This window comes from Pantherophis guttatus, chromosome 1 (assembly GCF_059756535.1).
Source record: "Pantherophis guttatus breed Tessera chromosome 1, ASM5975653v1, whole genome shotgun sequence".
NCBI lineage: Eukaryota > Metazoa > Chordata > Lepidosauria > Squamata > Colubridae > Pantherophis > Pantherophis guttatus.
The window spans coordinates 15,864,726-15,890,310 of NC_142063.1; the positions used below are offsets into that span (position 1 = coordinate 15,864,726).

At 40.8% G+C, this 25,585-nt stretch overlaps 1 protein-coding gene across 4 annotated transcripts in view; it reads right to left on the reverse strand.

The window, feature by feature from the left end:
- HOMER3 (homer scaffold protein 3) overlaps positions 1-25,585 on the reverse strand; it is a 54,060-nt gene that overhangs the window by 23,963 nt on the left and 4,512 nt on the right. For 2 of the 4 annotated variants that reach the window (XM_034422602.3, XM_034422603.3), the window contains exons 3-7: positions 8,581-8,724; positions 7,790-7,946; positions 6,730-6,861; positions 4,999-5,106; positions 2,493-2,614 (exon numbers count right to left, since the gene is read on the reverse strand). In XM_034422602.3, coding sequence (XP_034278493.1) covers positions 2,493-2,614; positions 4,999-5,106; positions 6,730-6,861; positions 7,790-7,946; positions 8,581-8,594 — 533 coding nt within the window. In that variant the 5' untranslated portion in view covers positions 8,595-8,724. The remainder of the gene's footprint in view (positions 1-2,492; positions 2,615-4,998; positions 5,107-6,729; positions 6,862-7,789; positions 7,947-8,580; positions 8,725-25,585) is intronic. The other 2 variants (XM_034422604.3, XM_087877085.1) reach the window with 1 other exon arrangement.

Below are 25,585 nucleotides of genomic sequence, written 5' to 3' on the forward strand. Positions count from 1 at the left end.
ACTTCGCCTTTGGTCTGCCCAGCTCTGGATTCCCAAGGATATTGACACACACCAGCGGTCCTTATCAAATTTATTAAGTAGCAAGAATAAATCAAAGTCTGGCAAAGGTTGGCAACCAGCCCAGAAAACAAGATATGATAAGATTTTTCCAAAAATGCTCTGATGATAATTACAAGTTGTTTCTAGCAAGAAATTACTAACTGCGTGCGACTTAAATAGGCTAAGGGAGTGGCCAATTATCCTCAAGCCTTACTCTTGAGGAGACCTCCTCCTCCTGAGTAGCCACTCCTGCCTTTTGGCAGCCCTGCGTGCTCGAGCATTGAGGAGAGGCTCCTCCACTTCGCTCTCTCCACTTGAAGGAGCCTCTGGAGGTTCTGACGGTCCTGGCTGAGTCTCTGCCTCTGGCACCACATCCTCTTCGGCCTCCTCGCTGTCCGACGCGAGCGCCGGCTGTGCCGGCTGCTGGCACAACGCCACACCAGCCTCCTCCTCGTCGGGATCAACCATGATCCACGCAGGCCGCTGGCGGGCCACAACAGCATTGGGTAGACTGGGCCGAAGCCACGCTGGTCTGATCTTTCCTCTTCGCACTGGGTAGACCAGGATGGCCCTGCGGGCCAGATCCGACCACATCGCGGGTCATATCCAGCCCACAGGCCTTGCGTTTGACATCCCTGATCTAGAGTAATTTTTGTTTCCTTTGGTACATTTTTATGGGAGCTTTTCAACATAAGCAAAGGTGGCACAATTTCATTGGGACTAACGATTGCCTCCGATCCTGGACTTGGTGGAATTATAGCAACTCTTGAAAAAGTAGTGCAGGAGGCCCGAACAAAAGTTAAATTTGACTTAAGTGAATGCACACGCAATTCATATTGGACACAGTTTCGTCTATGCTGCAGTAACTTATTTCAAAACGTTCTTGCTCACTTGCATGAAAAATTACAGCTTGATAACAAATGTTAGAGATCTCTGGAGGCTGCATTCAAGGTTTCTCAGACTGCATCAGTGAATTAAAAGTTCCTAGAATGGCTTGTAACAAAATAAAAATAATAGCAGCAATACCACACGACATGAAATTAGTAAGAAACTGAAAAGTTTTGTGAGGAAGCTATGCTTTCTCTGTTAGCAATGTTCATTTTGCAAATAATACAATTTAAATAATAAATAAATAAACACTGCAAAAGACAATATTGTTGTGGCTATGTATAAAGTTGTATCTGCGTATGCAAAATGCACAATATTGATACAAACTACAAAAAAGCTATTTCTCTGCAATCACATTAGTGGCTTTTTTTTGCAGGTATTTATTAATACACACATGTACACTGATAATAGAGAGAATTATGCCAATGAATGGAAGGAAATGAGTGGTACAGTAATCAGCACATACTCCAATTTAGCATTTAATTTTAGATATTTTCCTAGGGATCTGAATTTAGCAGGAGCAAAATGCATTAGCAGAGTGAATACTAAAGGAGCAAAGCAGGAAATCTCTTCATCACGAGCTGAATGGGGCACTCTATAAAAAGAGCATTTCATCCATTAGTAAAGGACGAAGTTTTGTGTGCGTGAGAGAGAGAAATAGTATACTTAAGGGAAGGAAGTGTTCTGGTGTGCAATGCTTTAAAAGCTGTTCGATCTGTTCCTGGGATCACACAGCTGTCCTTTGAAGCTGCCATGTGTGCCACAGGAAAAAATGTGACTGTTTTTAAGACTCGCAGATACACGCTATTTTCTCAGTCTGTGTATTCCAAAGCACAGTTTGTAGAAGTGTGGAGACAGCCATGAAGAAGATATGTGACAGCCATTAGCAAAATTTAAGCTTAGCTTGAAAAGACAGGAAAGAGTAGGAAAGAAATTCCAGATTGCCCTGTGTCAATTCCCTTTAGTGTACAAGGAAGGGAAAGAGAAACACTGTCAGGTTTTCTATACTCTCTGTTATAGCCTATTATATCAATAAAGCAGAATTCCTGTATTTTTTGTGGTATCTGTTTTCTGACCTGGTTTAAGTTAAAGGGGTGACATTTTGGGGGTTGAATCAGAGGTGGGTTTCAGCAGGTTCTGACCAGTTCTGGAGAACCGGTAACAGAAATTTTGAGTAGTTTGGAGAACCGGTAGTAAAATTCTGACTGGCCCTGCCCCCATCTATTCTCTGCCTCCCGAGTCCCAGCTGATTGGGAGGAAATGGGGATTTTGCAGTATCCTTCCCCTGTATTGAAGATGGAATGGAGATTTTACAGTATCCTTCCCCTGCCACGCCCACCAAGCCACGCCCACAGAACCGGTAGTAAAAAAATTTGAAATCCACCACTGGGTTGAATCCAAAGCAACAGATAATCCTGAAAAGTAACAAATCCACTGACATTTAAAAAAATAAAACAGGAAATAGTATCTCAGCATCTTCTTGATAATTCCACTTGCTTTTGTTAAACCACTCGGTGTAAAATGAAATGCAGAATATGTGAATCACTCTCTAACTGGTTGCTCACCCTTCAGAGAGCATTTTTTTAATGCGCTCTCTTTCTGTTGTCATCTCCATGTCAGCACTCTGGCTCCGGAACAGCTTGTCATCTCCAGGACCATTGGAACTAATGATAGGGCTGGCCAGAATCTGTCAAGCAAAGGAACATGACAATTAAACATGTGAAGGGAGGGGTTGCCTTTGCTATCTTCAAGGCAGCTTGTTAAGAAATTATTCTATCTTCCCGCCACACCCACATGCATATACAAAAAAAGCATCTCGACTCATCCCAATGGGATTGGCCCACCCTATCCATGCTGGCAGAGAAGGCACGCTGTAGGCTAGCGGCCCCCAACCTTTAGGGTTCCAGGGACCGGTTCCATAGAAAGAGGTTTTCCGTGGACCGGAGGAGACATGGTTTTGCATGCTGCCTGCATCCCTTGGATGCGGCTTCACTTATTTGTGTGGCCTGGTTGCTGGCATGCCGGTCCATGGACTGGGGGTTGGGTATCCCTGCTCTAGGCCATCAGGGAATTCCGGCTCGCAGGGTCCAAGAGAAGAGCCTTCTCTGCCATGGCTCCTGCCCTTTGGAACAACTTGTCCCCACCCACCCCACCTCAAGTGAGATCAGTTCCCACCCTCCTGACCTTCTACAAGAGCCAGAATACCTGGCTCTGCCAGCTGGTTTGGGACCCCAATGGAAGAGTATCACACTTGGAGGTTGTTTGGTGGATCAATAGCAGATTCCCCCACCCAATCCTACTCCCCCCTCCCTCCCCATCTTTCAGTCATAATTTGTAATCTGTATTTTTATGGCAGTTAGATAAATGGGTCTATGGTTTTATTGCTCTTACTGTGGTAAGCCACTCAGAGTCGCCTTGTGGTGAGATGGTCGGCAAAGAAATCTAATCAATAGATCTCCAAATGGTTAATCTCAGTGCTGCACTAGAACTTCTGAACCTGTTCACCATCCAGGGAATCTAAAATATTCAATCTAGAATGTCATCCCTCTCTTTCTTATATTCAAACTTAGAATAGCATTCTTGTTTTTCTCTTAATTTTTAAGAGAATGCTATTCCTCCGACATTCTTTGCTGCTGGATACTCAAGCTTGTACTAAAATTATTCTGTTAAAATGGTCAAATAACACTTATATAGCCAAAAGGTCTGGTTTCAGAAATCCTATGTAATCATGACAATGATTCTATTAACTTCCTCTCTCTGCTCTCTTCCAGGGTTAGTTAAGTTTCCTCTCATTCTCCTCTCCTCCAGGCCAATGGACTGTTCAGACATCCTCCTCCTCATGTACTACTAATCCATCTGTGACTAGCCTAGGGAACACATGTCTTTCATCCTCCAGATCCATCTACCCCTGTTACCCAGGAGATCAGAGGAAAACAGCCATCCCTTGGTGGTGTTGTGAAGGAGATTGTCCTCCAAGCAAAAATCCCTGGTGTCTACTTTCTTCTCTTCTAAGCAACAAGGAGGCAGGGGAGATCAAAGGCATAATTTGTGGACACGTGTAAATCACTCAAAATCATATCCTAAATAGGCAGTCCAAGCTGTGGAAGCTCTCTACTGATACACTCAACCAAGTCAATTAAACCTACTGGTTGCATTCATGCAACGTACTGAGCAAATCTGATTCATTTGTTTTGTGGGTTGGCATACTGTGAAAGTCTGCTTGTTTATGATACGGTGCGTTGTATGGATCCAAAACTAAGCTAGAACAGTAACCAAGTTATGGAATCTGCAGAGTGAAAGAGAAAAAACAATGGAGTGTAATCCCCCCTAGTCCTACCATTTATCCACTTAAAAATAGTGGGATTCCCTGGAATAAAAACAGCAATAAGCTAACGTTGAAATCAAATTCAGAAAGCCCATTTCTTGTCTAGCAGCCCAAAACATTATATCGCTGGTCCTCAGAGCCACCTATAGTTCCTTAGCTGCCTTACTGTTGCAAAGCCTGGCCTTGTTATCTTGTCTCTTGACTTCTTTGTTGTTGCATCCGCACACTTAGCTTTACATCTGCTATTCAAAGGAGCTTATCTCAAAGGATCAAAGGAGCTTATCTCAATGGTAAAGGACCTTTCTTGTCAACAGAAGTTTCCAGTTCAGTCCCCAGTATCTCCAATTAAAAGGGTCTCTGGCAGCCAGTGAGCGGATCAGTTTTGGATCCTGGAGAGTCATTGCCAGTTAAAAATGGATGGGTAAACACTGGCTGAATGCAGTTCCCCTGGTGTTTTTTTTTTTTTTTTTTTTTTGCGCAGCCTCTCAGAGTCCTGCAAAATCATACTAAGTTCAGCTTCAAGATGCTAATTTTGCACTGTGCAATTTCTTTACAAAAATAAAAATGAAAACAAATTGTGAGCCCCAGGGCTTTCCATTTTTTAAAAAAATCCATGGGCCCCGACTACAAAAAAAGATTTGCTGTCATTAACAGAGAGGTTGACCTGAATCATGTTTAATTTACAGTGAATTCAGCCATCCCACTAAGGACCGGTGGATATGGGGACTTAGTCCCTCCAGACTTACTTGGTGGGAAGTCAAACTGAGAGCGGGGCTGGTTAGTTCAGTCTTATCCTGTGATTTCTCTCTGGCCAAGCGAGCAGCTTCTTTTACTTCTTGGAATTTTGCTGCAAACTGTTTTTAGAGCGTACAGAACAGAAGACAAACAAAATACAAAAAAGAAGTCATCTACTGCTCTGGAACTTCCAATCTAAGCTGTGAAACTACAACCTTTGTTTTATCAACTTTTCACCCTCCTCTGCCATCTTTCCTCTCTTTTGCTGAGGACTGTTGATTTTCACATTCTGAATGATAGGAAATCAATGTTTTCTGGACAGGAGTAAGGATTTGGCTGCAGGAGTAAGAGCTATAAGCACTTTTCCAGGACTGAGTTTCAAATTAACTCTTACCTAAGCAAACACCCTTGTTGCAATAATGGGAAATGCTGGAAAGCAGCCATTTACAATGAATCTGTAGAGTTGGGAAAAAATGGGTCACCTCATCCCTCTTATTTCTCCTTTTGGTTTAGGAACCTTGTAATTAAGGCATCCCTGCTTAAGTATTTCCAGTCAAGATGACTCACCACTACTGAATACAGTCTGGCAGTTCCACCATTAATCAGCAACTGCCACTAGAAGGAATTTTTCCTATGTTTATTCAAAATCTCTTTCCTGCAATTTGCACTATGACGCGAACTGAAGACAGAAGGGTCTTCAAATAACTGAAGATCTACTCAGATAATTTTCATAGTTTTATGCCTCACTCTTCAGCCTGAATTCTTCGAGTAAGTTACGGAATCATTAAAGATACACATGGTTGTTTATACAAGACAAATTGGTTAAGAGTTTCAGACTAAGGAAACCCAGCTTCAAATCCCTATTTAGCGATGGAGCTCACTGGATGAGACAATCTCATATACCAGTGGTTCTCAACCTGTGGGTCGGGACCCCGTTGGGGGTCGAATGACCCTTTCACAGGGGTCGCCTAAGACCATTGGAAAACACATATTTTCAACGGTTTTAGGAATAATTTTATTGTTGGGGGTCACCACAACATGAGGAACTGTATTAAAGGGTCGCGGCATTAGGAAGGTTGAGAACCACTGTCATATACTGTGTACTTTCTCTTACATTCACCCATCTCACAGGATGATTGTGAGGAAAAAAAAGACAAGGCAAAACCCTTAATACATTAAAAGTGAGTATTATAAATAATAAAGAGATAATTGAAAGAAAACTGTAGGCAAAGTATCAGTTTATAATGATGAGAATACTTTCAAAATGTAAATTTCATCTAGTGCTAAAAATATATTAAATCATACATCAAGCAAACCTCGGGGGTGAGGAGTCTCTTGTTCAAAAGAAGGGCTGTTAAGGAAGATATATCATGCTTATATATCAACCTTCGCTAATCTGTTGGCCTCCAGATCTGTGGAAATAGAATTCCTATTCTTTCCCTGCCATACGGCTTTGCAGGTTGGGATTGATGGTTGATGACATGGTCCAATACACCATGAAAGGCGGGGAAATTGATCTAGTTTGGTTGCCAACAACTGGCCTTGTTACTCTGTAAAGCTGTTAAAATCCTTCCTGAGATTGAAACACTGGTCTTTGTCGTTTTAAAACAATGAAAGAAATGAGAACACCCGCTAAACTCTGCCTGGGTTTTCTTGGAAAAGCGAGTAGGATCCAAACTACCTTTGAAAAACTTCTTTAGTAAAATGGTCCTTTCCCCCATCCCATTCCTATAATTCATCACCTGAGTGAGATGTTGTTCAGAAGGAAAGCCCAGCCCATACACTGTGTTGGCCCTGCTGTCTGCCCACTGGCCAAACTTCTGTGAGGTCTTTGTGAAGGTCATGTTGGGGGTGATGGTGCTATTGATGATGGCCTATAAGGAAGACAAACACCAAGACTTTTAGAGTTAGATTAGAAAAGGAATAATTTCCACAACTGGCAATTGCATCAATAGCTTTTGAAAAATGACAGGAAGCATGGGTGCAGGATGCAGCGATGCCCAGGCAGGCGACAACAAATTAAATGTATGTTCCCCCACCATCTTGCTGGTAATCCAGTCTGGGCAGCTCACACACCACCCTTACAACTTAAGTTTTTGAAGAGATGCTTGCACAATTATGAACATTGTGCAAATGTTTTTAAATGTTCTTCATTGGCTCTAAATCAAGACCGTTGGGAAATCTGAATAAGCGTACTTTGGAATTTTGCATGATCAAATCAAACTGTTTCATTAATTAAAAAAAAAAGTATTTCTGGTACAGCCAATGCAGTATGATCACAAGGTCATGGGAGATATGGGTAGAAATTCCCATTCGGCAATGAGCTGTCAGCTGAACATGCCTCGGCTGGGTTGACATGAGGCTGTTTATCATATTTCAACTTAATTCACCCCACAGAATCTGTTATGAAGAATTATTAAGTAGTATATGTTTTAAGTTCCTTAAAGAAAACAGAATATAATTACAAATGAAGACAAATATATGTGTCCCAGGATAATGCTGCAGGATCCAATCTGGGTCGGTCACCAGGACCAGAGATTTTGTTTTCTGAGCTTTCGGACTCGTGCTGGAGTCCATCTTCAGGGAACCTCTCTCTACCAGAGTGTGTACTGTTCTGTGTGTGGTATTTATAGCGGCTGTTGTAAGTGGCTTTCCGAAAGCTTGGAAAAGCTCTGGTCCCGCTGACTGACCCAGATTGGATCCTGATGAATATAATTATCACAATTATTTTTCAATACTAGTATCATTGCTTTAAAACAAGAAACTGGACATGGGAGAAGCTGTTTGACTGTTAGGTCTCACCTTGGTGCCTCCCACACTGATGATCCGATAGACATTGCGAGTAGCATCATAGAAATAGGACACTGTCAAGGCATGTTTACTGGCAGGGATCCAGTTCCTCTTGGTGGCAGGATCAATCTGAAAGATGTGGGCCCTGGTGCTAAAAATTGGTTGCTCCCTGCAGAAGTGAAGAAAATAGAGCATGAGGACCTCAACTGTAGCAGGGAAGAATTAGGCAACCCCTATCCTTGAAGGGTGTGTTTTACACACGCGCGCACACACACACACACACACACTAGGTCAAGGGTTATGTGAAATCCCTGGGTAGAGACAAAATTAGAATTTAAGAGGCTGATCTCGGTCAACAATGAACAAACTATGCCTTAAACTGTTATTCTTCTTCTTGTACGCAATTGTGCAGAAGTGGGGAGTCTGCGGTAGCTAGTTTAGATATTCACTGTGATCAGAAAAGAAGGAATTTTGATATATTTAAGGATGTTGGTTTTTTGGGGGGGGCTACCTAGAAATATAGAAATATGCTCTCTCACATACACATATATTAGTAATGAAAATGAAGTTTTTCTCATTTTTAAGACTGAAAACAATATTCTCCCTACTCTGACCCAGATCGAAGTACAGATGAATTCAGCTTTCTCACTGCTTTCTGCCTCAAAGCTCTAATCAAAAAGGGAATTATACAACATCTTTAAACTGTTAATTTGAATGTTCAAGTACAGATTCTGTCTCTCTCTTCCTCACACGCACTCAAGCACACCAACACAGATTATGGGATGATTAAGATAAGACATTACCTAATTGTTGACATTGGTTAAGACTGATTAAGGCAGCTGGTTTGGCAATAGAGGTAGTTAAAAGATCAGGTCATCTACCATTAGGTTAGTACAGTTGCTGGGCTAATATCCCACTTGAGTTAAGGTCTGGAACCAATTCATTTCCTACCAATGGAAATGTACACTGTTAATTGACACTGTACAATGCAGGAAAGGAGAAATAAAATGGGAGGCAGGACACACATAATATTAGTTCTAAATTAGAACCAGCTAAAGCTTTTTAAAAATGTTAATCTGAAATTACTGGCTTCTAAAGGAAAGGCGAGGGAGAAATCCATGCAGCTTCCAAATATTAGGTTATGACAGCTTATTAACAATTCCAAAATTTGTGTCAGAAGGGTAACTAAGGAACTGGGCATTTTCTCTGGCAACATCTGAAATCTATGGGGAGCTGTTAGAATTTTTAAAAATCCACAAACCATTAAATTATATGTTTCCATATCAGCACGGTTTACAAAAAACAAAGGTAAATGTCAGTTTGGTCACAACGGGTGAAATATAGCAATAGCTATAAAGCTTTTCATTGACTGTAGGCTTACTGTAGGCAGCCAATGAGTTTTACTGAGCTTAGAAAAGGGTGACAGGGCAAAAATTATTGGAATTGATCTTTTCTTCAACACTGTAGCATGCTGAACAGAAGTGATCTCTAAGACACAGGAAGTCTGAATTTCAGTAACAGCATTTAGAAAACATCTGCCTTTGTAACACAACCATCCTCGGATGCAATGGCTTTGGTTTCCTGATGGGACATCAATTGGGAACCTGCCTTGGTGCCCAAATACTTCTCTGCAAGGTTCTTTTCTTTGCGAGGATAAATAGCTAAGTATTTGAAACACGTAATATACATGAAAGCTGTAGAATTTTATAAGCAATAATGTAGGATAACATATTTTTTACTATGGTGGTTTAGCTTCCATTTTACAATCTATGCTACAGGGCACATTTCAGCCACATCATGGGTTATGTTTTCACTAAGATTCCTTTTGAATCTTCTATGTCTCAATGCACTGCAGCATGCAAATTTTCCGATCAAACGCTGCATGCAGATAATTTGGAAGTCTCTCTATCGATTGCTTTGATTTCTGCAGTACTTTATGGGCATACGTACATTAGGGTGCAGGAGGAGCCTGGTGGCGCAGTGGACTAAACTACTGTTAAAGTAGTATTTAGCTGCCAGCTGCCTGCAATTACTGCGAGTTCAATTCTCACCAGGCTCAAGGTTGACTCAGCCTTCCATCCTTCCGAGGTAGGTAAAATGAGGACCCGGTTTGTGGGGGCAATAAGCTGACTTTGTATAAAATAGAACACCGCTGGGGGTGGGTGGGGGGGCAAAAGCCCTACTACTAAGCAGGTATATAGAAAAGTATGAAGGCTATTGCTTAAAAGCATTGTAAGCCGCCCTGAGTCTCCGGAGAAGGGTGGCATATAAATCAAACTAATAAAATAAAATAAAATAAATTAGTTATACGTAGAGATGCTACCTGACTAAAAGCTGCTGTCCAAGTTATATTATTTCAGTCAATCAGAATAGAGCTGGAAGGGACCTTGGAGGTCTTCTAGTCCAACCCCCTGCTCAAGCAGGAGACCCTATACCAGGGGTGTCAAACTCGCGTCACGGCGGCATCACGTGACATATTGTGACTTTTCCCCCCTTTGCTAAACCCGGCGTGGGCGTTGACAGCACGTGACGCATCTGGCCTGAGGCCATGAGTTTGACACTTCTGCCCTGTACCATTTCAGACAAATGGCTGTCTAGTCTCTTCTTAAAAACCTACAGTGATGAAGCACCCACAACTTCTGAAGGCAAGCTGTTCCACTGGTTAATTGTCCTCACTGTTAGGAAGTTTCTCCTTAATTCCAGGTTGCTTCTTTCCTTGATTAGTTTCCATCCATTGTCTTTTGTCTTGAATTCTGATGCTTTGGAAAATAAGGAGCCTTGGTAGTACAGTGGTTTAAAGCACCCTGTTATTAACATAGCTGCCTGCAATTATTGCAGGTTCGAATCTTACCAGGCTCAAGGTTGACTCAGCCTTCCATCCTTTCTAAGGTAGGTTAAATGAGGACCCAGTTTGTGGGGGCAATAAGTTGACTTTGTATAAATATACAAAAGTATGAAGGCTATTGCTTAGCGCATTGTAAGCTGCCCTGAGTCTCCGGAGAGGGGCGGCATATAAATCAAAATTAAAAAAAAAAAGTTGACCCCCTCTACTTTGTGGCAGCCCCTCAAATACTGGAATACTGCTATCATGTCACCCCTGGTCTTTCTTTTCTCTTTCAGCGATCAAAACATTAGAAACTTTTAGAAACATTAGAACATTTCAGACGATTTATTTTTATTTAATAATGACGTAGAAATAAACATTTCTAACGATTAGTAAACTAGAAACACTTAGAAAATTTCAGCAATCAAAACATTGGAAACTCTTCTGTTTAAAGGTCAATTAAGAAGAAAATGATCGGGCGATTCAGGGTTTCAAAAGAATAAAAAGAACAGAATGGATAGGGGGATACTTTTCAGTCTTTAGAAGAAAATTGGAGCTTGGACAGTTTCGTTCCCTCAAAGTCTGCACTCTACAGCTAGGCTCACATGTGTGGACATTTCAAAGCAGCTGCTGAGACAGCTATTTCTAATCTTGGACAATTTTACACCCAATACTGTAGTTTACATGCCAGCGGCACATGGTTGCCCAGAGGACAAAGGGGAGAACTTCACCCACAGCTTGAGAAGATTTCAGAGTTGTAAAATGTTTCACACCACCACAGCCTCACCCAGAGAAAGAAGGATTTATAATGAGACGGAGACCATCCTCTGCAAGACAGCGGGGGCAAGGATCACCCTCTTCCTGAGTATTTTGAACATCAGTGCGCTCACCTGCTAACTGAATAAGGAAGAAAAGCTGGATGCGAGGAGCACAATAAAGCAGAAAAAAGAAATGGAAGGAAACCAATTTCTAAGGAAGGAAATGACCCAAGAAAAGGGAAGCAACGATGGAAGCACATGTTGATGAAAACCAAAACTACCAAAGTAGGCAAAATCCTGACGTTTGTTGATGAAGTAAAACGGATGTAAGGATGAAAGGATCTGCCTTTCTGGAGGTCTGTCTAGTTAATCCTTCTTGCCTCCACCAAGAGTGAATCAGAGGGCAAGTGCATAAATATAGCAAGAAAAGGAGAACTGCTTCGCAACATGGAAGTGAAATCAAATGAAAAGAGGCAGGCAAAGCGGAAAGCTGAATGCTGATCCAGCATCTTCTTACATTTTTTTAAAGGCTCTGAAACTGCATTTTCAAGATCATGTCTATGTGAAATATCCAAATATCGGGGCAGTCTAGGCCTTAGTGCCAAATACCAAGAAAAGGAAACATGGACAAAACTGTTAGCTTTTTTGCCTTCTTTGGGGGGCTTTCTAAAGGCATCTGACTGACAGGTTTTGGAAAGGGAGGAAATGCAGGTAGTCCTCGACTTACGACCAAAATTGAACCGAAAATTTCTGTTGCTAAGTGAGACAGTAATTACCGTAAGTGAATTCCCCCCGCCCCCCCCGTTTTACGACTTTTCTTGCCACAGTTATTAAGTGAATCACTGCAATTGTTAACTTAATAACACGGCCATTAAATGAATCTGAATTTCCCACTGACTTTGCTTGTCAGAAAGTCACAAAAGTTGATCACGTGACCCTGGGACATTGCAACCGTCATAAATACGAGTCAGTTGCCAAGCGTCTCAATTTTGGTCACGTGGCCATGGGGATGCTGCAATGGTTGTAAGTATGAAAAAACGGTCACACATTGCTTTTTTCAGTGCCGTTGTAACTTTGGTCACCAAACGAACTGTTGTAAATCAAGGACAACCTGTACAATTTAATCTCATCCAACAAAGCTCTTTTTCTGAACAACAAATATCTGTGTTAAGAGTATGCTGGTGAGCTAGATGCACCTCTGTTTTCCTCCAATCAATCTTATATGGATTCGCTTGTATTTTAGTTACATGTAGGATTTCTCCAACGGTTAAGATTCTCTGCAAAATAAAACAGCACTTGCATAACAACAAAAGGAAAAATTGCCAGTAATTGTGATTAATGCAAAATATCTAACAAGTAAACTTAAATGTTTTTATTTTTTTTAAAAAGAAGAAATCTTTCCCCGACAACAGACACCAAGCGAGTCATCCTAAGAAGGCATTCTACAAGCTAAATGGAATCAATTCATTCAGCACTGAGCCATGCCATCTCACACTAACCAGATATTATAGAAGATAGCTGACTCCATCAAGCCCAAGCTGGCTGCTATCCAGAGGTCATCCTATTTGGCCAGTGTATTGGAAAACAGGACGCAGGACTAGACACGTCTGGTTTGAATTTAAAGGCAATTGTCATTCTTTGCTGCCTCTGATGGTTGCAATGCCTGTGGTGACACTTCTCTCTGTTCATACAAAGCGCTTTTAAAATCTCACATACATATTTTTGTGAAACCCTTTGGAAGGACTTTTGGCCGTTCACAGAGCTACTTTCTTCCTGTATTTCTCTCAAATGTAGATTGTAAACCATGGCAATAGCTTTTGGGAAAGGAGCTGAACCAATTGTCTAAGGATAGGGGTAGGGGTAGGGGTAGGGGTGGGGTAGGGGTAGGGGTAGAGGTAAAATAGAAATAGAAATAGAAAAATAGAAATAGAAATAGAAATAGAGAAATAGAATTCTTCAAAGCACCTGAGGGTAGAACAAGAAGCAATGGGTGGAAACTAATCAAGGAGAGAAGCAATTTAAAACTAAGGAGAAATTTCCTGACAGTTAGAACAATTAATAAGTGGAACAACTTGCCTGCAGAAGTTGTGAATGCCCCAATACTGGAAATTTATAAGAAGATGTTGGATAACCATTTGTCTGAAGTGGTGTAGGGTTTCCTGCCTAAGCAGGGGGTTGGACTAGAAGACCTCCAAGGTCCCTTCAAACTCTGTTATTCTATTCTATTTTAAAATAGAGTTCAGTAATGAACAAAAAAGGAAACAAGGAAAAGATATTCATCACTAAACAAAGGTTTCAATTCTTGTTTCTTGCTTGCTTCATTTTAGAGGTGTACAGTCTGAGATTTGGTCTCATGGTCAAGGCACTAGGCTAGAAACCAGGAAACTGGGAGTTCTAGTCTCACCTTAGGTACAAAAGTCGGCTGGGTGACTTTGGGACAATCACCAGGAAATGGTGAATTCTAGACCCCGTTTAGGTATGAAAGCCAGCTAGATGACTCCCTCTCAGTCCAACCCACCTCACAGGATTGTTGTTGTGGAGAAAACAGGAGGAGGGAAGGAGTATTATGTAGGTTCGCTTCCTTGAGTTATTTGTAAAAATAACTAAATAAAATAAAATTTGTGATTCCTGAAAGTCTTGGATGTGGCCCCAGACACTTCAAAAGTTGCTACATGTTACAATGCGGTACCTGTGCTTTTGGAAGCTGTTCAGATTTTTAAAAACTGAACTGGCATAAAAACACTTATAATAAATGAATGAATAAATCAGCAAACATGACGGGGGCGGGGCGGAAATAATTCAACATAGAAGTGGAGAGTAATCATACTCACTGTAAATTTGGCTAAAATTTAAATGCCATACAGATTTTAGTTCCACTCTTTTTTGGAAAATTCTGTTCATTTAATGTTTTTCCCTTTTCTGACTGTGCTTCATGACCCAGAAAATATGTGCAGAACCACGTTGTTTTTTATATCTTGCCATTTTTCTTCTTCTTTATTGTCTTTTCTGCTTCTTTCACTTAGCATCAGCAAACATATGAATCCTATTGTTCAACCAAGGAACACTTTGCATCTTTAGTTTAAGATTAAAGGGACTGTATAATATTATTGATCTTAATATGCCTTGAAGCAGATAGCTAAGCATACATCTCAAACTGATAGTATATATATATATATATAGATGGGCTGGAATACATTTCCTCCCATTCTCCAGAAATGCTCAATTGCTAGAGATGATGGAGCTATAGCTTCATAAATCTGGGGTGTAATAGGTTGTGGAAAAAAGCTGGCATCACTATTGGAATTCAGAGTGAAATACACAGCTCTTAGTTCATGTTTAGTTTTCACTGAATAAAAGGTACTGGAAAAAAATATGAGCCAACAAAAATACGTCGCCTCAGGCCTAGTTTAACCTTGTTCCCAAGGACAAGATACATAATCCCCCAAACCAACTTCCGGGAGGTTTAATTCTCTCAGATAAGAAAAATGCAATAATATTGAGCTGATTTAAACAACCAAATAATTTGTGACTTTCGTGAACACAAATATTTAATTTTATTTATCTGATTCAATTCTGGAACTCCAAAACAATTTTGGCAACTCAAAATGTTAAAGGAAAATGAGATAGGAGTACAATCAGGCAAATAAAAATATAATGAAGGAAATAATCAAGATAGGAAATCCAGACAACCACACACACACACCCGCCCCCAAATAGATGCAAAATATGTCAAGAACATTTAACCAGGGATTACCTCCACCCAAGGCCTGGAAGAATGACAACAGGGTTCTGTTAGCTAAGCAGTGCAACAACCTCATTTTGCTTTAGTGCAAGATCAGTAATGCTGCCCCACAATGAGGAGATTCTACTTTACTGGCTGTATTAATAGCCATCAACAGGTTGTTCCTCATCTGTGAATGTATCGAATTTCCCCTAAGTTAGAGGCCATACTATCTTGTGTGAGTGAGTTTTAAAAGTTAAAACTTGTGTTTTTGGCAACAACTTTGCCAAAAAGGCATTAAGAGTTGTTAACCTAATCTTGCGTAGCTTCTTCTCTGGTAATATTGTACTACTAACTACTAGAGCAGAGGTCTTCTAATTTGGCAGCTTTAAGACCTGTGAACTTCAACTCCCAGAATTCTCCAGCCAGCATAGCATTACCAAACTCAAGGTAAACTGCTCCAAACTCGATTGCAGAAAATACGGCATCAGCAACAGAGTGGTCAATGCCTGGAATGCACTTCCTGACTCTGTAGTTTCTTCCCCAAACCCCCAAAACTTTAACCTTAGACTGTCTACTGTTGACCTCACCCCATTCCTAAGAGGTCTGTAAGGGGCGTGCATAAGCGCACCAGCGTGCCTACCGTCCCTGTCCTAATATTCCTTTTTACTCTTACTCTTTTCATGTATTCAAATTATGTTTATACTTTTACCTGTTATCTTATATATGCTTGACAAATAAATAAATAAATTAAAAAAAAAATATACATTGGGATAAAAAAAAATTGTGCTTTCTGCAAAACACTAGACTCTCTCCGTTTCCCCACTCCCCTCTCTTTTCTTTTAAATTTAACTGTATAAATCCAACTTCGGAAAGTTGAATAAGGTTTGTTTTTATATAGTATTTTTTCCTGCAAAAGCAAAACAAGTTCACTGGATAATTCTAGTTTTTGATCTCAAATTTTTTATCATCACTGTTCTTGTCACCCTGCAGCATTACTGGTCAAGTGTCTATGGAGATTCTCAATTATCAAGGTCATCGTTGTCCCGAAGGTACTTTTCAAAAGGTAACTGGACTTGTCTTTTTTTCCCCTTGAAAATATTTCACTTTTAATCCAAGAAGATTGTTCAGTTTGTTTGTTTGTTTGTTTGTTTGTTTGTTTGTTTATTAAAGTTGTATACCGCCCTTCTCCTTTCGGACTCAGGGCAGTGAACAGCCAGAATAAAAACATTTATACACAAAAGTTAAAATAATTATTTAAAACTAATTAAATAAACTTTGGCCCATAATTTAAAACATATCAATTAAAAATCAGTATCAAATGTTAAGTTTGATAAGTTTAATGTTCAGTTCTTGAACTGAAGAAGCTTCTTGGATGAGGAGCGAAACATTTTTAAGGAAAGAAAAAAAAAATACCAAGAAACTCCAGTTGCCTTTTGAGAAGCACTTTTGGGATTACTGGCTAAGAAGCATCGGTTAATAAAATGCACACCCTCCTTGCCACACGCAAAGGGGTATGGAGAGAGAATGGTGATTCTGACTTGTTAGAACTGACTATTCTATGCACCTTATGGCTATATGCATTTTATCAGCAGTAGGTTGGAGAGGAGAGGGGCTAGGAATAAAAACAATACAGTTCAAAACCAGTAAGTTAAAATATTTTGTTCCACTTATTCTTGTCTGTCTGTTGCTTCCTCCTTTTTTGCAGTTGCCAGTTTGCAATAAACATTCCTCTGACAATCTTTATTCTTGTTAACCCTCATGTTTTTCTTTCAAGTTCTATGGGCAGTCTGTGCAACTGGTTCATTGAACTGCTGCTTATGTCTTCCATGCCTGTTCTTCCCTTTCTGCTTACAGAGTGCAGAAAGATATTTTATATATTTGGCAAAGGACACTTTTTCGAATGCCACAGCTGTCTCCTGCAGGCCATTTGAAAGACGTATGCTTCTTGACTTGATCTACATTTCAAACCAGAATATACAATTGCTATGCATAATGGACGGCATGAAAGTGACCCGTTAGCTCAGATAAACCTAGTATTGTTGCTGATAGCTATAGAATATTGAAGGAGGAAGTTTAAGTAAGACATAATCAATCAATATTTGAGAAACTCAAAAGATGTTGAAGTTATTGGCCAGGGAGCACTTTACAACTGGTATTATCCCAAAGGTGCTTTTTCAAAAGGCAACTGGACTTTGCTTTTTCCTTGAAGAGGTTTTGCTTCTTAGATGAGAAATGAAACGTCTTCAACGAAAAACCAAAATTCAGTTGCCTTTTGAAAAAGCATCATTGGGACAATCTGACCTGGATGACTGAGACTCCATAGACAACTGCTACTATCCTTGGATAATTTGACTGCTAAAAGGAAAAAAAAAAGAAGATGCAGTGGCTCAGTGCCTAAAATGCTGAGCTTGTCGATCGAAAGGTCGGCAGTTCAGCGGTTCGAATCTCTAGTGCAGCATAACGGGGTGAGCTCCTGTTACTTGTCCCAGCTTCTGCCAACCTAGCAGTTTGAAAGCACATAAAAAATGCAAGTAGAAAAATAGGGACCACCTTTGGTGGGAAGGTAACAGCGTTCCGTGCGCCTTTGGCATTTAGTCATGCCGGCCACATGACCACGGAGACGTCTTCGGACAGTGCTGGCTCTTCGGCTTTGAAACGGAGATGGGCACCGCCCCCTAGAGTCAGGAACAACTAGCACATATGTGTGAGGGGAACCTTTACCTTTTTAAAAGGAAAGTAGGATAGAAATCTAACAAACACTGAGCCGGCATGGTGTAGTTAATTAGCACTGAGGCAGAATTGGGAACACCGAGCACAAGGTCATTCTCAACCATGGAAACTCGCTGGGTGACTTGGAGTATCAAGTCTTTATGTATTATCCAATTGATCTGACAGGGCTACTGCAGAGGAAAATAGGAGGAGGAAGACCTGTTTACACCACCTTGACCTCCTGAAGAAATACAGAATATAAAATGAATGCACACTGCAACCAACTTTGTATCTAAGGAACCTCTTTTGGACCAAATCGTTGGTTTAATAACCAACATTTCCTACAATGACCAAAAGACAAAAGGATAATCGTCCCCTAATTATTCTCTAGCAATTGGTTATTCAAGTTTCTCTTGAATAGTCTGAGAATCAGACTATTCTCAATTCTTGAGAATCAGTCTCAGCAAAGAGGTTTTACAGTCTGATCAGTAAGCTTATTCTCCAAGAACACAGGTGGGTAAATTCTGTTTGTCTGTAGGCTCCACAAACCATGTTTGACATGTTTCAATGTCAAATCCTGAAGCAGCAATCGCTTGGAATCAATCAAATTTTAGAGGCTGTGTTTGGAAAGGAAGTGGGGCAATCATATGGAATGTGAACATATTAGGGAATGAAAATTGAAGAATGATGTATATAGGCAGAAGGGAGAAAGCTAGCTGGGAGTAGATTCAGGACAAGGAGATAATAATAATAATAATAATAATAATAATAATAATAATAATAATAATAATAATAATAATTTTATTTCTATACCGCCCTTCTCCCGAAGGACTCAGGGCGGTGTACAGCCTATTTAAAAACACAGAACAAAACAACGATTAAAATTTAAAATCATTAAAGAATTAGGCTCCAATTAAAATCCCAAAAATTTTAAATACCCCAATTTAAAATCGTTATGTTGATAGCCCGGCCTGGCGGAACAACAGGGTCTTCAGTGCGCAGCGAAACCCCCGGAGGTCGGAGATCTTACGTATTTCCGGGGGCAGTTCGTTCCACAGGGCTGGGGCTCCCACAGAGAAGGCCCTCCCCCTGGGTGTCGCCAGCCGACATAACTTGGCCGATGGCACCCTGAGGAGACCCTCTCTGTGGGAGCGGACTGGTCGGTGGGAGGCTATTGGTGGCAGAAGTCGGTCTCGAAGGTACCCGGGTCCTATGCCATGGAGCGCCAGATGGGCTGGTGGAGGCCACTCTAGGATAATCCTAGCTTTAGTGGGCCTGCAGGGAGGGTGATAAATGGATGATTTCAGCATTTATGGGATTCCTCCCTCTGGCAGAGGTTTGTTGCAAGGATGTAGGAAATAAGCAGGCTAAGCCTGAGGGCAGGGTCAAATGCATTATCAGTTTGGAGTCAATGCGCTTCCGCAAGAAACCCAATCCAGCCACCAGTGAATTCCGTTGACCCTTATCTAGCGCCAATTTGGCTTGAACGTTAGTAGATCTTAGGTACAGATTGCATGTAATAAACTTGTAGTAGTGCTTTGAACTCAGCTCCTGTTACTGGTTACTTGCACCTGATCAGGGGCTTTTTATGTGAGTTAAGCTCAATGTTATTTAGCTGTTGTTTTTTCTTTTCCCATAGGATGATTCTAAAATCTTGAAGAAATTTGTTTTCTTCTAATTATCTAATCCAACATAGCTCTTACGAAAGTTGATTTCAGCCAAATATTTCAAGGACTCTGACAGCTCTGAACTACTACGTTACCTTGGCAGGTAGTCCTTGACTTACGATCAGTCATTTAACCACTGTTCAAAGTAACAACAGCCACAGAAAGGGTGCTTTATGGTCTGTAAAGCATTTCTGGTCTTCGTAAAATGCTGCACCCTCCCACGGCACATTACTGCATTTCGAGTATTTGGCAAGTGGGTCACATTTATGACTGATTACAACATCTTGCAGTCATGTGACAAATTGCTCTCTTTTTTGCCAGTTTCCAGCAAAAAACATCCATTCAGGAGAATGGATTCACTTAACGGCTTCTGTAGAAATAATATAAGTCACCCACCAGTCATGTGGGTACCTCGACTTATGACTAAAATTCCAGTCCCAATTGTGGTTCTTAAGTCAAGGACTGCCTGTATTAATTTGGGGTTGGATAGACTAGATCAACTAAGGTGTTTTTCACTTTAATTTTTTATTCTACAAGAAAATATTTCTGTGACAAGATCAGTATTTTAAAAACCCAATAGTCTGACAATTCCAAAACATCTACATCAAGGCATATGGCAAAATTATTTCTAAATTGCAATAACCATAACTCCACAGAATAAATCACTGGGGAGAACTCTTTACTAAGGCTACCAAATCAGTGGGCTTCAAATAAAAATTTTCATTGAAGCTACTTATTGAAGTGACTTAATAAATTAAATGATATCTCAAAGTCCACAGGGAACAGGTCTTGAACTTCAGAATAAATGCTTTGCATTCTACTTGTAAGGGATTGGAGAAAATAGCAAGCTAAATTAAGCGATCAATAAGATTAGATTCTTAAATACTGCAGCGAAGAGTAAAATAAACAATGTAAAACCTACAGTTGTGCCCTGAGAAAACAGAAATATATTCTCCACTTCTTTTAAAAGAATTATTTCAAAAGAAAATAATTTTAAAAACTAAAATCACCCTGACTATGTTTGATGACATACATACCCAGATCATTGCAGCTGCATTCATACAATATGCTAAACTTTGATTAGTTTCAATCTTGCTTTGCTTTTTTTGTGCCTTATTTCTTATTGACATCATTTTTATATTACTCCAATCAAACGATCTGGACATTATACAGAAGAATCTGTATAATGTACAGTATACAGATATATACAGTAATCAAGAAAATGAGTAACTACACAATCCAAAAACTATAGTCAGATGGCCAGCCAATATTTAGAGGTAGTTCTAACTTACGACCACAATTAAGTCCAAATTTTCTGTTGCTATACAAGACATTTGTTGTGAGCTTTGCACCACTTTATGACCTTCTTGCCACAGTTGTCAAATGAATTACTGCAGTTGTTAAATTAACAACATGGTTTTTAAGTAAACCTGGCTTCTCCTTTGACTCTGCTTGTCAGAAGGTTGCAAAAGGGGACCATGTGACTCTAGGACACTGCAACTGTCATAAATACGAGTCTGTTGCCAAGCATCCGAATTCTGATCACAGGACCAGTATAATGGTCATAAGTGTGAAAAATGGTCATAAGTCACTTTTTTCAGTCCCTTTGTAACTTCAAGCGGTCGCTAAATGAATTGCTGTAAATCGAGGACTATCTGTACTACCAGGCATAAAGCGAGAGGTGTCAAACTCAAGGCCCGTGAGCTGGATCCAGCCCGCAGGGTGCCTAGATCTGCCCCGTGGGGCCGCCCTGCGAACAGCAAAGGACCGACCCGCAGTGCCTCTGCCAGTGAAAATGGAGCTCGGGAGGGCCGCATATGGCCTTCCTGAGCCCCGTTTTCACTGGCAGAGGGTTGCAGGAGGCCGTTGCAGCTGAAAACGGAGCTCGGGAGCCTGTTTTTTTCTGTCAGAGCACTTGGGCCACCACAGGCGCCCAACACAAGTGACATCGAACTGGCCTTGCCCCCTGGCCACGCCCCCCACGCCCTCCTGAGGTCAAACACAATACTGATGCAGCCCTCAATGAAACTTGAGTTTGACACCTCTGCATAAAGCAATCAAAAGCACAAATAAAAATAACAGTTTTTAATTTTTCCAGGAAGCCAAGACATTTGAACATAATATTCTATTTGTGTTTCCAGAACCAAAGTAAAGGATATTTTCATAAGCAGAAATGATTGGATTTTGACTAGTATTTCCTGGAAAATGCAAGTGGCTGTTCCAATCACATCCTGTTTGTCAGCTTCTAACCAGCATCTGGCTTGTGTCTTTGAAAATAGAAGTGGAGAGTTTATCATGGTTTTTACCCTTAGCAACCTAACAGAATACGGGGAAGAAATCACTGCATCTAAAATGGGGACTAAGGACTAGGTTAGGGTCTCTCTGCCAATCATCAGGAATACACTCCAAAGCCAAAACAGAATGACATTACTATATTTGGTGCAATGGAAAAAGCCAATAAGAGAAAGCTTAAATTTAAAAATGAGCCAGATTTGGTTGGGACCTGCAGAGAGAAAAAAAAAAAAAATCAGAAAAAAATCTCTGTTGAGCGAGGCAATTGGTCACCAATCATAAAATTATCGAGTCCTCCATTCAATGTCCCCTCCCACCTCCTTCCAGTCATGTGACCTCCAGTAGAGCTTTTAAAGAGCTGGAAACGATTGGGAAGCTATTTTCTAAATGCTTTCCTCTAACTGGTGATATGTTCTTATGACATCTGTGACCATGTTACTTCATCACAGTTATTGATCAGATGCTAAGCTAGATAGCAAGGAGTCCCTGGTGCTCTCGGAGCTTGGCTGTTTTCTTGCAGACGTTTTCATTACCAAAACTAGGTAGCATCATCAGTGATGCCAAAGGTGCCCTTTTTCAAGAGGCAACTGGACTTTCTGGTTTTTCTTTGAAGACGTTTTGCTTCTCATCCAAGAAGCTTCTTTAGCTCTGACTGGATGGTGGGGAATGGAAGGATTTATATCAGGGGTATCAAACTCGCCGTCCCCGGCCAGATGCATCATATGCTGGCCATGCCCACCCCTGTTTTAGCAAAGGGGGAAAAGTCACAATATCTTACATGACAACGCTGTGATGATGCAAGTTTGACACCCCTGATTTATTTTTATAAATCAGTACCTCTGCTAAATCCTAAATAATTGTCACAAGACAGTCAAGCCACGCCCACAGAACCGGTAGTAAAAAAATTTAGAACCCACCCCTGGAATGGAAGGATATATATATATCCTTCCATTCCAGGGGTGGGTTCTAAATTTTTTTACTACCGGTTCTGTGGGCGTGGCTTGACTGTCTTGTGACAATTATTTAGGATTTAGCAGAGGTACTGGTCTACCAGGCTTTTAACTGCTTGCAGAACTGTACCGATCTACCCATTTATTTTTGCAGGCACTGATCTACTCATGTATTTTTGCAGGCACTGGTCTACTCATTTGTTTTCTTTTAACACTGATCAGCTGTAGGGTGGCCCTTTGAAGCCCTGCGGCAAGAGTTTAAACAGTTTTTTCCCTCTAGCCATCAGCTGGGACTCAGGAGGCAGCAATAGATTGGGGGTGGGGCCAAATAAAAGGTAAGAATAACGCGGGGGGGTGAGGGGGTGGGGAGGCGCGGGGGGGCAGAATTGGTTTGGTGACGTCATATCGTCACCGCTACCGGTTTGGGAGAACCGGGCTGAACCTACCACTGCTCCATTCCCCACCATCCAGTCAGAGCTGAAGAAGCTTCTTGGATGAGAAGCGAAACGTCTTCAAAGAAAAACCACTAAATCCAGCTGAAAAAAGCACCTCTGGGACAACCATGACCTGCGTGACTGAGAATCTCCAAAGACATCGAAGTGATGTTACCTAGTTTGCGTTATGAAACGCCTTCAAGAAAACAACCCAAAAGCACTAAGGAGTCCTTATTTCAACCCTGACCTACAAATATTCTCCTTTATAAGTTAGAGCGTCCTGTGGTCTGATGGCAAATTAGCCCTCATACCGTTTTGCTCTTCTGCTTGTTACTTACTGTGATCCTAATTTGAAATCGAAAAGATGCTCCTGGCAATGCAGGTTGAGAGCAGACCATAAAACTGCAGTTTAAGGACATAACATATTAGTAGTCCTGCTGGATCAAGATAGCAATCCATTTTATTCAGAGGTGGACAACTCTTTGGCAGCCCTAGGCTGCATTAACATTAGGTGAAGGCCGAGGATATAAAATGCACAATGCTATATTACGCCCGCGGGTAGGATTAGAATGTTTTGGAGTCAGTTTGCAACCTATGCATTTTCAGTGTGTCACGTGTACAGTGGTTTTTTTATGTTTCCTGCCTAGAAACAGTGAGAAATGTCCATCAGAGGGAAAACCCCTAAGAGCACAAACGTAACATAACTCAGAATGTCCCTAAGAGCACAAAAAAGGTCTGTACAAGTCGCCCTCAACTTACGACCACAATTGAGCCCAAATTTATGTTGCTAAGAGAGAAATTTGTTTAAGTTTTACTCCATTTGCCACATTGGTTAAGTGAATCACTGCAGTTCTGAAATTAGTAACACGGTTGTTAAGTGAATCCAGTTTCCACATTGACTTTGCTTGTCAGAAGGGGATCACATGACTCCAGGACACAGCAACCATCATAAGTGTCAGTCAGTTGTCAAGCTTTCCATTAATGGATGGAAACTGTCAAGTATTTGCAAGCCATTGGCACATGTGTCATACAGACACCAGTGGAGGCAGAGAGTGTCTCCACCCCTATGTGGAAAGGAGGGGCTTACCCTGAGTATAAACCCCCTCCAACCTTTTCCACCTCGCTTTCTCCATCTCTCTCTTTTCATGTTTGTTCCTCATGAGACTTGATCTCTGTTGTACATAATTAATATGATTTATTATATGAATAAATAAGTTTAAGACATTTATGTATGCATCTGCCTCTGAACTCTTCTATGCTCCTGGGTGTTTCTACGATCCCAATTCCACAGATACTAGTCAAGGAGAGAAGCAACTTAGAACTAAGGAGAAATTTCCTGACAGTTAGAACAATTAATCAGTGGAACAACTTGCCTCCAGAAGCTGTGAATGCTCCAACATTGGAAGTTTTTAAGAAGATGTTCATTTGTGGTGTAGGGTTTCCTGCCTGGGCAGGGGGTTGGACTAGAAGACCTCCAAGGTCCCTTCCAACTCTGTTATTCTATTCTATTCTATCCGAATGTATATCACATGACCATGGGGATTCTTGTAATGGTCATAAGTGTGAAAAATGGTCATAAGTTACTTTTTTCAGTGCCATGGTAACTTTGAATAGTCACTAAATGAACTGTGGTAGGTCAAAGACTATCTATATGTGCCAGACTCACTCTGCATGTATAGGTTACCCACCCTGACTCAATCCAATATCTTATTTCTTCAGTAGGCAGCCAAATGCCTCCAGAAATAAAGTATAGAGGAGACATATTTGTTCCCCATCAATGAACATTCACAGATGCTCTACAGGTAGTCCTCGACTTATGACCACAACTGAACCCAGAATTTATGTTGCTAAGTGAGAAATTTGTTGAGTGAGTTTTGCCCCATTTTACAATTTTTCTTGCCACATTTGTTAAGTGAATCACTGCAGCTGTTAAATTAATAACAAGGTTGTTAATTGAATCTATCTTCCCCCATTGACTTTGCTTGTCAGAAAATCGCAAAAAATGATCACATGATCCTGGGACCAGTGGTGAAATCTAAAATTTGTTACTACTAGTTCTGTGGGCGTGGCTTGGGGGGGGTAATGTGACTGGGTGGGCGTGGCCAATTTTTTTAAAAAACCATTTTTTCTACAACCTCTTTGGCGAAGAGATTGTAAAAAATGCTTTCAAAAGGCTCTGACGATCCCAGCTGAGTTGCCTGATTGGCAGAGACTTTTTTTCTTTTAAATGCCTCTAACGATCAGGCAACTCAGCTTGGATCGTCAGAGGCATTTAAAAGGAAAAGGGGTTTTTTTCTTTTAAAAGCCTTTGATGATCCCAGCTGAGCCGCGTGATCATCAGAGGCTTTTTTTTTACTTTTAAAAGCATTTTTTCGGCCAAAGAGGTTGTAGAAAAAATGCTTTTAAAAGTAAAAAAAAAGCCTCTGATGATTGTGCGGCTCAGCTGGGCA